The sequence below is a fragment of the Trichoplusia ni genome, chromosome 3, assembly GCF_003590095.1.
Source record: "Trichoplusia ni isolate ovarian cell line Hi5 chromosome 3, tn1, whole genome shotgun sequence".
In the NCBI taxonomy this organism is placed as follows: Eukaryota; Metazoa; Arthropoda; class Insecta; order Lepidoptera; family Noctuidae; genus Trichoplusia; species Trichoplusia ni.
Genome location: NC_039480.1, coordinates 12,777,087 through 12,788,800, shown reverse-complemented (window position 1 = coordinate 12,788,800; position 11,714 = coordinate 12,777,087). Strand labels below are relative to the sequence as shown.

At 35.3% G+C, this 11,714-nt stretch overlaps 1 protein-coding gene across 2 annotated transcripts; it reads right to left on the bottom strand.

The window, feature by feature from the left end:
- Positions 1 to 148: 148 nt before the first annotated feature.
- Positions 149 to 11,076, bottom strand: LOC113491974 (sodium-dependent nutrient amino acid transporter 1-like). 2 transcript variants are annotated; one of them, XM_026869214.1, is made up of 15 exons: positions 10,990 to 11,076; positions 10,761 to 10,907; positions 5,281 to 5,508; positions 5,145 to 5,172; positions 4,709 to 4,925; positions 3,187 to 3,230; positions 2,950 to 3,097; positions 2,770 to 2,848; positions 2,582 to 2,685; positions 2,256 to 2,448; positions 1,716 to 1,892; positions 1,532 to 1,631; positions 1,273 to 1,452; positions 1,079 to 1,173; positions 688 to 963 (listed from the first exon to the last, which is right to left on the bottom strand). In XM_026869214.1, the coding sequence occupies exons 1-15, from the start codon at positions 10,990 to 10,992 to the stop codon at positions 790 to 792; spliced, it is 1,917 nt and encodes a 638-aa protein (XP_026725015.1). In that variant the 5' UTR covers positions 10,993 to 11,076; the 3' UTR covers positions 688 to 789. The 2 variants fall into 2 exon arrangements, with proteins under 2 accessions (XP_026725014.1, XP_026725015.1); XM_026869213.1 differs by lacking the exon at positions 5,145 to 5,172 and having other exon boundaries at positions 149 to 963; positions 5,253 to 5,508.
- Positions 11,077 to 11,714: the final 638 nt, after the last annotated feature.

Sequence of the window (11,714 nt, the reverse complement as noted above, 5' to 3'; positions counted from 1 at the left end):
CATCGGGTTTATACAGAAACAGTAATTTTTGATTCGATTTGGGGCTCAAACCCAAAAAAGTAACTGCAGACGTGACATCAAAGGACAAACGAATTATGATGGTTTCGCTGTAGCTCCTTGGCTTACGAACCGTAAAAAAAGTCGTTCAACGTAGGTTAATATTTTATTTCCTTAAAATGAGATACATAGGTGCAACTAATTGTACACAGTTACACAAAATATTTACTTATACATATGAGTAATGAGTAAACTAAAATAATTTATTAAATAAATAATTTATTAAATTAATTAAATTAAGATCAGCAACTGGCAACTAGCTGTTTCACATAATAGCAACTTGAGTTTTGAGTACCGGTGGTCTTCAACAGTTTTCAGTTGCTATAATCGATGGCTTAGGTCCTAATTGCTGCAACTAGCAACTGTCAAACTCAACAGTGAATCGCATCAGGTCAGGCGATTTAGATCCTCATTTTGGAACATTGATATTTGCCTCAACTTAAGTGGCTTCGTCTGTAAATCCCCTTAGTGTCGTTCTTAAATGTCTATATATTTCTACATTTCAAGTACATTTCAGTTAACAATGAGAAAGACAGCATGACACCTGACATCCCTCTCAGGTGTAGAGAGTGTAGGTCATAGAGAAAGAAAATTGTTGCTGTTCATCGTTTTTGAATACAGCTACACGCATCTAACACTTAAGTATTATTTTACAGCAACATAAATAGATTTAAACTTATATCACTTTTAGGGATAAACCCGTTACATTAACTATCATTTTAAAGAGTCTTTCTATTTGCCCCATCGGTAGCCGCCGATAAGACTTAGCCCGATGTGGTGGAACCAGTTTTTGCGCTTGAGTTCGCGGTCGTACTTCGCGTTACGACGGAATTCTTTCCATTCGTCGAATATCTCAGGGATCTTAGGTCCATAAGTTTTTTTCGGTCCAAATGCGCGTCTTACAGTCTAGAATAAAAAATAGACATGTTAAAGAAATGATTTACGAAACTTAAAGAGGATGGATAACTTACTCAAAAAATACTATGATAAACTTTTACGCCATAGTTGACTTGATACATACCTCAACGACACTGCTGGTTCTATATTTCCAAAGAGATAAAATGATGCAAATAGGGATCAATATAATTCCGGCGTACTGAAGAATCGTTGCCGCAACTGGAAAATAAAACAATAATTAAATAAGAGTTATACGTGATTCATGACCACAATTTGTGGGTAGATCATTCAGATACATAAATAAAGAAATATACGTACCGTACGCTGCAGCCGGATATTCGTATGTGCCACCGAAAAGCAACTCTTCAGTAGTAATTAATGCATAGAAGAATACGGTCAACATCATAACAGGCGTGATGATGCTCCAACAAATTCGCCAATAGAACGAGTTCTTGATTTTCAACATAAACTCAATGTCAAGGCACATGTTCTCCAAACCTGAAATAACAAAAATGCTATTAAATTGAATAGGTCCATTTACGTATGTCATCTATAGTTCTTGGAATATATTCCTTACCGTATATCCAGAATACCCCGATGACCTCCACTATAGCAGCAAACAATCTCATGAAAGTTCCTCCGTAATAATCGACCAGCTCTAGAATGTATTGGCCTCCCTGTAATGACAAAATGTAACTAGTTAGTCTTAAATATCTCAAATGTCGGAAATAAAACTTGTTATTAAATTAATGTAGGCTTACCGGAGTAACATACACAAGGCCGATCAAGAATCCAGCTGAGCATCCCATTGCCGACATATATATAACGGGCACTCTGGGGAAAGTGTCCATCAGAATTGTGTTAACGGTTGAGAATAAAGCTACTCCCGATCCGATTCCAAGTACTGCCATCATCATGAAGAAAAGCGCGGCGAAGAGCTAGAAAGTAAATACTTGGTTGAGACATAAACTGAGTTGAGATTCTCAGTCACTTTTGAATTTGTAAGGAACATTTCAGACTGGAAACCATGCTATCTAATATGGTAGTAACCTTAGGCAAAATTAAATCAGTTGTGTTTTTTAACATTCTGACTGTCCCTATGAGCACTATCAGGTTCTCAATTCGTCTGAAACTTAGAACTGGATGAACCAATTAGTCCCGTAAAAAAACAACAAGTTTGGCTGAGTACTTTTTTAATAGAAGTCTATGTAAATGGCTAATTAACATTGAATTAACTAGTTATGTAATAGCTAGCTATGATGTTCGTGAACTTTATAATGTGAGTAGGTATCATTACTTACTTGAGGTACAAATGGGGATTGAGCGATGGCGTCTGGGTAAGAGATGAAAGCAAGACTGGAGCCTCCGGATCCAATGACGTCGCTGACATTGTCATAACCAAGTTGGAACGCAAGATTTCCCAGAATACCGAAGATCGTGATACCAGAGATCAAACTTGTGAAAGTGTCCAATGTAGTCACAATTAAAGAATCCCTAAAAAGGCAAAAATGTAAATGAAAATATATATCTGAAATACAAAATCCTTTTGTATTGCCTATACACACGGCTTTCAAAAATATTTTATATAAAATAAATGCAAGTGGGTTTATCTTAAGTAACTACGTACCTGTAGACATTTTGCGTGAAATTATTGTAAGACGAGAACATGATAAGAGCTCCAGAGCAAACAGACAGAGAAAAGAATGCCTGCGTAACTGCGGCGTACCACACCTACAAAATACGAAACAATGTTATAACTTAAAAGTCATCTTTTTAATTTACGACTGTAAATCATACAACTTTAGAAATACACACCCTGATTTCCAAAATCTTCTCCCATTGTGGAGTTATGAAGAATAAGATCCCGTTTCCAGCACCCTCTAGAGTCACAGCCCTAAAACATTCATCGATTAAGTACGAGTATTATTTATTCTTGATTGTAAACATCTGAATATTTAATTTATAATTAAAATGCTTGATTGATAGACTACTAACCTGATGAGTAAAATAATCATAACGACGTATGGGAATAAGGCAAGGAAGTATGCAGCTTTACCGGAACTCTTGACTCCTCTGGAGACGATCAGGAAAACAATTACCCATGAGATGAATAAACTGAGGGTCAGGTCCCATAGCGGTGCTCCTAGTAACAAGGAAAAAGAATGTTTAAGGTAATATCTGTTTTTACATTTGGTAAATGTAACGAAATTGGTAGCACAGGTACTCGCTTACCTAGTCCATCGTGAATACCGTCTGATTGCCGCAGAATAGTTTGCCTGAAAAAAAGATGATACAAAATGCATTATGGATTAGATTTCAGTGGCGAAGGGTGAATTTTCTTAGAAGGGAAGCCGGACCAAAAAAAAACCTTACCTTGCTTGTGATGCGTGAATTTTAGTTATTATGGCTTGTATCTTATATCTTGTACGATGAATTTTCTTTAGCATTCTTATTATGAACTACATGCGTATTAGCAAAAAATGTTTCTATCCTATGATTTCCGAAATCATGCAATGATAAACAACTACGGATATGTTTTTCGGTCTGAACATGTTTTTAGATGAATTTGTAAGATTATTAATATCATTCAATCCCGTGTGGCTCCATAAGCTGTTAGAATCTGAGCATAACAAGCAAGGAAAACAAAACATTTTATTTAATTTACAATTTCCCGTGAGCCAAGGATACTTGTTGTAAAAAGAACTATTAAAATGTTTGAAAAACCCATCGCGTCGTTTATAATAAAATAATCATGTCAGGGCGAGCACGGCCTAAATGAATTACGTGCTTTTTATTTTCAAAACTCAACTTTGAAAAGGATGTTTCCTCAGTCAACAAATAATCTGTCAGGCAGCATTCTACGTTCACTAATGCCGAAATGCTATCGAAGTTACTCTATTATAACATAAATAACAACTGCTTCTATTAAAACTACAAACTAAAACTACTTACCTAAATACCTGCGTGAAATAGACGACTACCAAACAATATAACTAAACTGCACCACACTGCAATAACACGACACAAAACTATCACTAATTCACTCTAGTTTACACTAATTTACTCAAATAAATAAATTCCAACAATAGTACATGACCAATTCTAAATTATTATACTAATATCGAATGAAATGCAAAAGGTCTGGTGAAAAAAATATAAAGTTTGACAGATAAATGACCGCGAACCAAAAGTGAAAAGAAACTATCATTCTATCCCGTTCCGGCGGACAACGAAGTTCGGTATCATTCTATCTCGTTCTGGCGTATCTCTCCGTCCCTATAACTCGAAAAATTGCGGCTTCCCTAGCTCCTAAGATTGGCACGCTTTGTGACGTCAAGGTCACGATCGGTGCAATAGAAACTTTGTACTGGATTCCTGTTTCGCCTTACGAGTTACCTTAGTCCTTACTAACGACGGCCAAATGTGCGTGAGCGGGATTTATTGCGCGGTGTATAATGGTAGGCGGATTTTTTTTATAGTTATTTTTAAAAGCAATTTTATTGTTATATCAGTACTATAACTTCGTAAATTATTAATTTGTTTCAATGATAATGAAAAATAATAGACACTAGTATTTTCTATATTTCGAAAGGGAAGCCGGTAGGAATCGAGTTGTATGGAGCCTTCGCCACTGTTAGATTTAATTATAGTATAAAATAGGTATGTGAAATTAAGCTTGGTAAATGGTTTATTTTTAAGTAAGCAAGGTTTACTAAGTTCATAAAAGCTAAGAGAGTATTAAGTAGCAACTTACGTGAAATATAATTCGGCACTGCTTTTCGGTTCTCCTGTCATTTCCGTGAGGTTTGCTACTTGGCCTGACGGAACACAGTTTTCCCATTCCGGTCTGCAGACGGCCCAAGGCAATACGCTTTGGAAACTCATTACCAAATAGTACAAGCAGAGACCAACGATGGACATGTAGTAGGATACCACGTATATCGCACTGAGGCCTTGTGCGTAACCAGTTCCTGGAAAGCATAACACATAGAGTTTATCTAAGCTCCCACTTAAAAAAAGATATGTAAGTATTTATTTGTTTATAACAGAAAGAAACAATATATATAAAAGCAAATAACTTCAACCACACAGCGCAGGACCAACACTGACTAGTATCTAATATCCCGGTCCTATCTGCCCTTGGCCGGCTGTTAGTAAAAGTACTCATAATATAAAAGAAGATAACGTACCTTTCATTGCTGGCGATAAAGCCCAGATTTTAACACAGTTACTGCTACTGAACTGCCCTTGGCCGGCTGTTAGTAAAAGTACTCATAATATAAAAGAAGATAACGTACCTTTCATTGCTGGCGATAAAGCCCAGATTTTAACACAGTTACTGCTACTGAACTGTCCTAACGTAGTTTCCAAATAGTACATGGGCTTTCCTATGAGTATCAGCACTACGATGTACGGTATAAGGAAGGCACCGCCGCCGTTCTGGTAAGCGACGAAGGGGAACCGCCAGACATTGCCCAAACCGACCGATGTTGCGATGCATGACATGAGGAACTGGTACTGGTTGTCCCATTGTGGCCGTTCTGGTTTACCCTCCTGTAAATCATAAGTATTCAATGTCATTTTATGATCGTATGATATTTTTTCCCCGCAACTACTACGTCATCACAAATGATGGGTACTTGATGAACTTTGGAACTCCTTGCTATTATGTATCCATCCGTATGCTGTCATTATATCTATGAGATCTTTGTAATTAAGATAGTGATCATGAATTCCTACCCACTAAGGTACGCTATCTACAAAAATATTACCAACACGTATCCTTCAAAATCAAATAAGGAAAAGAAAGACCAATTATATTATTCTGTCCGTGAGCATAATATTTCGTAACTTTACAACTCCTTCTCATAAACAGATTATTTCCAAATTACAGCATAATAAATAGAATATGAATAACAATAAATTCTTACTTTTTATTTCATTGTAAAGCAATTTGTTAAGCCAATAATCCTTTAAAACGAACTTTATCTAATCTTTTGTTAAAACAACAAAATGTAGACCAGTGTAAGTAATAGGTACCTATCTAAACTTTATACAAATTAGTCGTCTAAAAATGAAGTGTTACTTATCACTGTCAAATGAAACTTAACACCAAAAAAGAGAAAACCTACCGAGTCTTGTCTGTAATTATTATGATTTTAGTGCTCGTATTGAATTGATTTTTACATAAACAGAATGCTGCCTGCCGTGTATTCAAGGGAATATTTTTTAAGGAGTTAAATAGCAAGACATTAACGTCCAATTTAAGTACAACACAACCAATGTACTTAACTCATAATGTTACTGGACGATAGCCTGAATGATAATACAAAATAGATTGATTAATGATACCAGAAAATACCGCAATTCTTATTGATTACAGAAAGGCCGCTGATAATAACAGGTAATATAATTATGCATATCACAGCTAGCGCCACGTCTTAAAATAAATGTATTGCAGTTGTGCAAGAGAAACACGGCTCTATGACATGTAATGCGCTCTCACCTTTCTACAAACGCAATTATATATCTTCATCAAGTCGTCGCGGAAAGGACATCATAACCAGAGGGTGGTTATGATGGTGACCATGAGTTTTCAGCCCCGTATTGAATTTCCAATTATTGTGTTGACTAAGGCGGTGACAGAATGCCAAAAGAAGCGTCGGTCGGCCAGGAGCAAGATGGGTCGATGACATTGTAAATGTTTCGGGTCGAGTCTGGATGAGGCTAGCACAGGACCGGTGAAAATGGCACGAGAAAGGGGAGGCCTATGCGCAGGAGTGGGAGGAGAAAGGCTGTGGATAATGATGATGATGATGTGTCGAACAAATGCTTAGAATAATACGAATAGCGCCAATTCAATCCAATTTCAATTTATTCTTCGGCCGATAGCAGAAGCCCTGGTTATAGTCGAATAGTATCGGCTTCGAAGAATTTTAATTGACGTATGTAAAACGTGGGTAGAGCAACTACTAAACGTCACTTATCGGATTATTACAGATGATAGATCGCCACTTTAGGTATGTCTAACATGCAAAGTAGGTATTATCTACTAGGAACATTGGATTTCTAGATTTGCTTTGCGATTGAACGCGCCTAATAATATCATCATAATATATACCTATTAGTAACAATCCCGTTCCTTACATTTTATATTGTTGATATATTCAAAGTATTATTATTGAATTAGGCTAACCATACAATTGCACAAAATGATGTTTTTTATAATGTATGGCTGTAGCTACATGAAATATTCTTAATTGAGTACTTTAATATTATGGCACTAAAAACTATTTCAAGAAACTCTGAATAAGGGGTTCAAGTTGCAATTTCTTATGCTAGAAGTCTTGCGGTCGTTCTACTTTACTCTAATCAAATAGATATAATATTATCTATCTAGTTATAATTTGCCCACCATTCAATATCTAAACACGAGACTTAAAAATTATCTTATCATAAAAATATTACGAAGCAAAATACTAATACACCTTGTTAATATTAAAAATACATCTTTGGTACTGCTTAATTTAATTGCAAACACGCGGTTTCATTCATTAGAATGTGATATTTAAAAATGAGAATTCTTCTAGTAATTATTAAATATTCATCTATATGAGCCTAGGTACTATAAATTTCTTTGGCGCAGATCAAAATTTCATGTTCGCGTTCAAAGATTGACCGTCGCTTAGATCGTGATCACGGATGACCGTGGCAATCGAAACTGACCGTTCGATCTGAGATTAAGCGTCTGCATGCATAAGGAAGTGAAAAAAGAGAAACCTTGTATCAGCCATTAAATGAGGTAACGGTTTACTCACGCCTATTTATCGGGGTAGCCCGACTAGTTTCGGACCAAACCGGAGTCCTTAATCATGAGCAGACGCGGTAGGATCGCGAGTCGAACTGACGTCAGCAGCCGCGCATCTCGCTGCGTAACGGCATTTAATAATGAATCATTCTTGTATCAGCTGTTTAATAATTGGTAATGGGGTACTTATCAGAGCTTATAAGCGCCGATAAAACCGAATTACTGCAACGGTGCTCCTTGAATTAACAAATTTCGAAGAAGTGCCAAAATTAAACGTAGTTGTTAAATGATGGCGAGTAATTTTATTGTGTTCCCATTACTCTTCTTCGTTTGCTACGCTACGTAGCTACGCATAAGTGCTACGCGTAGAATGCTACGCGCAGTCGCTGACGAAAGATACTGCATTAAGTCTCATCGTCTCATGTTTATTCCAGAGTTAATGGAAGCGTGTTCACAATGCCATATAGACTATTTTTGTGTTAGTTAATTAACTTTAGTTTATATTAGTCAGAATATTTGCAACGCTGTTATTTTCAGGTTAATTGCAAAACAGTTATCCTATCCTAATGACATTTTCGTTATCCTAAACGTAAATGTCAATTCCATCTAATGCTATCCATTTCTGATAACAGTGCATGTTGAAATCATTATCGCTAAATGTTTAATTATGTATTTACTAGCTGTTGCCCGCGACTTCGTTCCCGTGGAAGATATAAGTTATGATTTATAACCTCCCTGTTTTTTTCACATTTTCCATTGTATATTCAACACAAATTGATGGTTTATAGCCTTCCTCGATTAATGGTCTATTCAACACAAAAATAATTTTTCAATTTGGACCAGTGGTTCCTGAGATTAGCGCGTTCAAACAAACAAACAAACTCTTCAGCTTTATATATTAGTAATAAGTAATATAGATTTATTTACGTCAAATGCATAGGTATTTGTTTATACAGAAATCCTAACTGTGCTTCAGTTAGGATTTCTTGCTTGCCTTCTTGCTAGGCTTCAGTAAAAAAAAGTGTTTGTCAGGATCGCTCGACTAGTTTCAGGCATAATCGGGGTCAGGCATAAATCAACCGCCGACACGTGGCGAAACTGTTCAAAACAATTATGAATTTGCCTTAAGAAAGTTACTTAAGAACCTTTTAATTATTGTTATTAAACACATTATATTACCGTCGTGGATCATTAATTGCCTATAATATATTATAATCTCAATCGTTCGATCAATAATCGATCTTCTTGAAACAGATGCACAGCACATGGTTCGATAGCTGATATCTTATGTCCGTTATGATAATAGCATTTAGATTATAATTTACTTCTGGATATTGGCATTGGCAAAATTTCGACGATTATATTACATTATTTTGTAATATGTGATTATTTATTTGCATTCCCGCCCACTGACTCTTAGAGTAATATTTTGCAGTTGTGGAAGCGTGACGGAGCATAACATGGCGTATAGCACCGTCTCTTTTTCGCAACTATGTTACTATGTGCGCAGGCTATGATTACCCCACCGGATAACTGCATCGAATGACCTGTGTACGATAAGAGTAATCTAAATCGAATCAAGTAATAAAGCAAGCGGCTAATCTCGAGAAATACACGTGAGGAATATTAATGTTTTATTGAGTAGAATACGTAATCTCGACACACAAAATATCGATGAATGCTAATACGATGCTACAAAACTGCGATGCACGTTACAGCGAAAGACCGTGTCTGCGAAGCCACTACACTTTGAGGCACGTTACCGCGATAGATCTTCACTACAAATTTATAGTTTTGTACCAATTAATATTAAATACCGTTAATATTATAGGTATCTTTGGTTACATTTGGCGTCAAGCGGTAATAGTAAAGCGCTACATTTGATTGATATTAATAATTAAGATCAGTATATTACTAGAAATGCGCCGAATAGTGGTTTCACCGAATAACAGAATACTCGGTTTAAAGTTTACCGAACCCAATATTCATCCCAACTATTCGGTTCAAAATTTTATTGCCTATTGACCTTAAAAAAAATGTTATTTTTTAAGTTTTAACTATTTAGTTTCAGAAATAAATATAATTATTATGTTGTTCTATAGTTGAAATATTTTGTTTGGAGGTCTAAAAGTATAATTTATGATTAGAGCGTTTTAAAATTAAAATAAAATGTTGACTAGAAAGTTGTAAGTAAAATGTTGTTGTATAAATATTTAGATTTTTGGTTAAAAATAAACACCAAATTAAAGTTTATTTGCTTTTATTTTATTATCTTAATTCAACATTTTTTTCATATTATTTCGTAGAATAAGTTATATCTTTTTGTTCTACATCGGGTAATATGGCGGGAAAAAAAAACCGAATATATTCGGCACCAAACCGAATAATTCGGCCGAATACGAATAGTGAAAAAATTGCCGAATATGCCGAATACCGAATAGTTATTGAAATGACGACCACGACCACTCTGCCAAGAGTGCAACGACTAAGAAGAAGAAGAAGAATAGTTATTCGGCGCATCTCTAATATGAACTAAAGAATCAAGTCTTCGGTCGAGTCTCAAGTACTTTGTGAAAGTCAAACACTGAAATATTATTATTTGTATTCGAATAGTCACTGCAAAGTCAATTATGCTTTTTGTAAGCGTTGATAAGTATTTGTTGCAGTAACTCACGTCAACTGCGTCATAATTATTTGCTGTGTTTATCTACCGATTGAGGACAAAGTATTTATTTTGTTGCTCGTATAAGTTTAACAAGCTTGATACTATACATCAAACTTCTATGATCTATTAAAATATTCTGGTTAGGATTTTGAATAAACAAAATACTAATATTTTAGCTTTTTGAACGTATATGGATACGGTGAACTGTGATAGACAGTGCAAAATAATAACAACGGATTAAGTCAAATCAGAGCTCAACATAGTTATCAACACACGTCTACAATTTCTATTGTTTTATAATATAAATAAATAAGTTATTTGTAGCGTACTCACATCTTTTTCAATTTCATCGGAAGATCCAGTGTATTCAGGTAACTTCGACAAACTTTTCTTCGACGGTGAGTTGTCCAGGTTTTCAGGAGTTGGGTCAAACGCCTTATTCTCGTTTGTCCCATTTTCAACTTTCACGTTGTCGGAATCCTACGTAAGGAGTAAAAAATATTAAATTATATCATATTTATTCACAACGTTCATTATTTAATGGTTGAATTCCGATATTTACCATTTTTGAGCACGCGCCTGCAAGCTACACACGCGCCCACATGCGCTATTAAAGTGACCATTGGCTTTCAAGCTCCTAATAAAATATATTATATAGAGATAAATTAATGTGATACCCGTTATCTTAATATTCATCAATCGATTAAGTATCTAAATCGCGAAATGGTATTTACGAGGTTTTATCTGTTTTATCCCGATGACGGCATACGTATGTAAATATGTTTCTGATAAAGTTATTCTATAATCGTTTTGTCTATTTCCTTTGTAAAGGAATAAAATAAGTTAAATGTGTAAGCACTCAGGTTGCATATTTTTTTATTTTGTTAAACGTGTTACATTGTTGGTCTTATTCGAGAAGCTCGATACCACACTTGGCCGAGGTTTTTTAACTATGTCTCATATGGTCAGTTTAGCCATACTAACATACACTTTTCTATATGTATTTTTACTAACACTTTGGACACTGGTCTGAAAATAAAGCTATTGAATTGATTAAGGGCGGGCGAGTCTGGATGCTATTCAATGTAAAAATGCCACTTATTAGATTAATTTGAATAGATGACCTTTAATCTATACTAATATATAAAGCTGAAGAGTTTGTTTGAACGCGCTAATCTCAGGAACTACTGGTTCGATTTGAAAAAATCTTTTTGTGTTGAATAGACCATTTATCAAGGAACGCTATAGGATATTTAACATCACGCTGCGACTAATAGGAGCGAAGAT

Bases quoted from the DNA above. Each gene is read 5' to 3' on its own strand.
- LOC113491974 (XM_026869213.1), bottom strand. The intron at 2,849-2,949 runs GTTAGTAGTCTA...TGAATGTTTTAG, and splicing joins ATGATTATTTTACTCATCAG to GGCTGTGACTCTAGAGGGTG. The intron at 2,449-2,581 runs GTACGTAGTTAC...TTGCCTTTTTAG, and splicing joins TTCACGCAAAATGTCTACAG to GGATTCTTTAATTGTGACTA.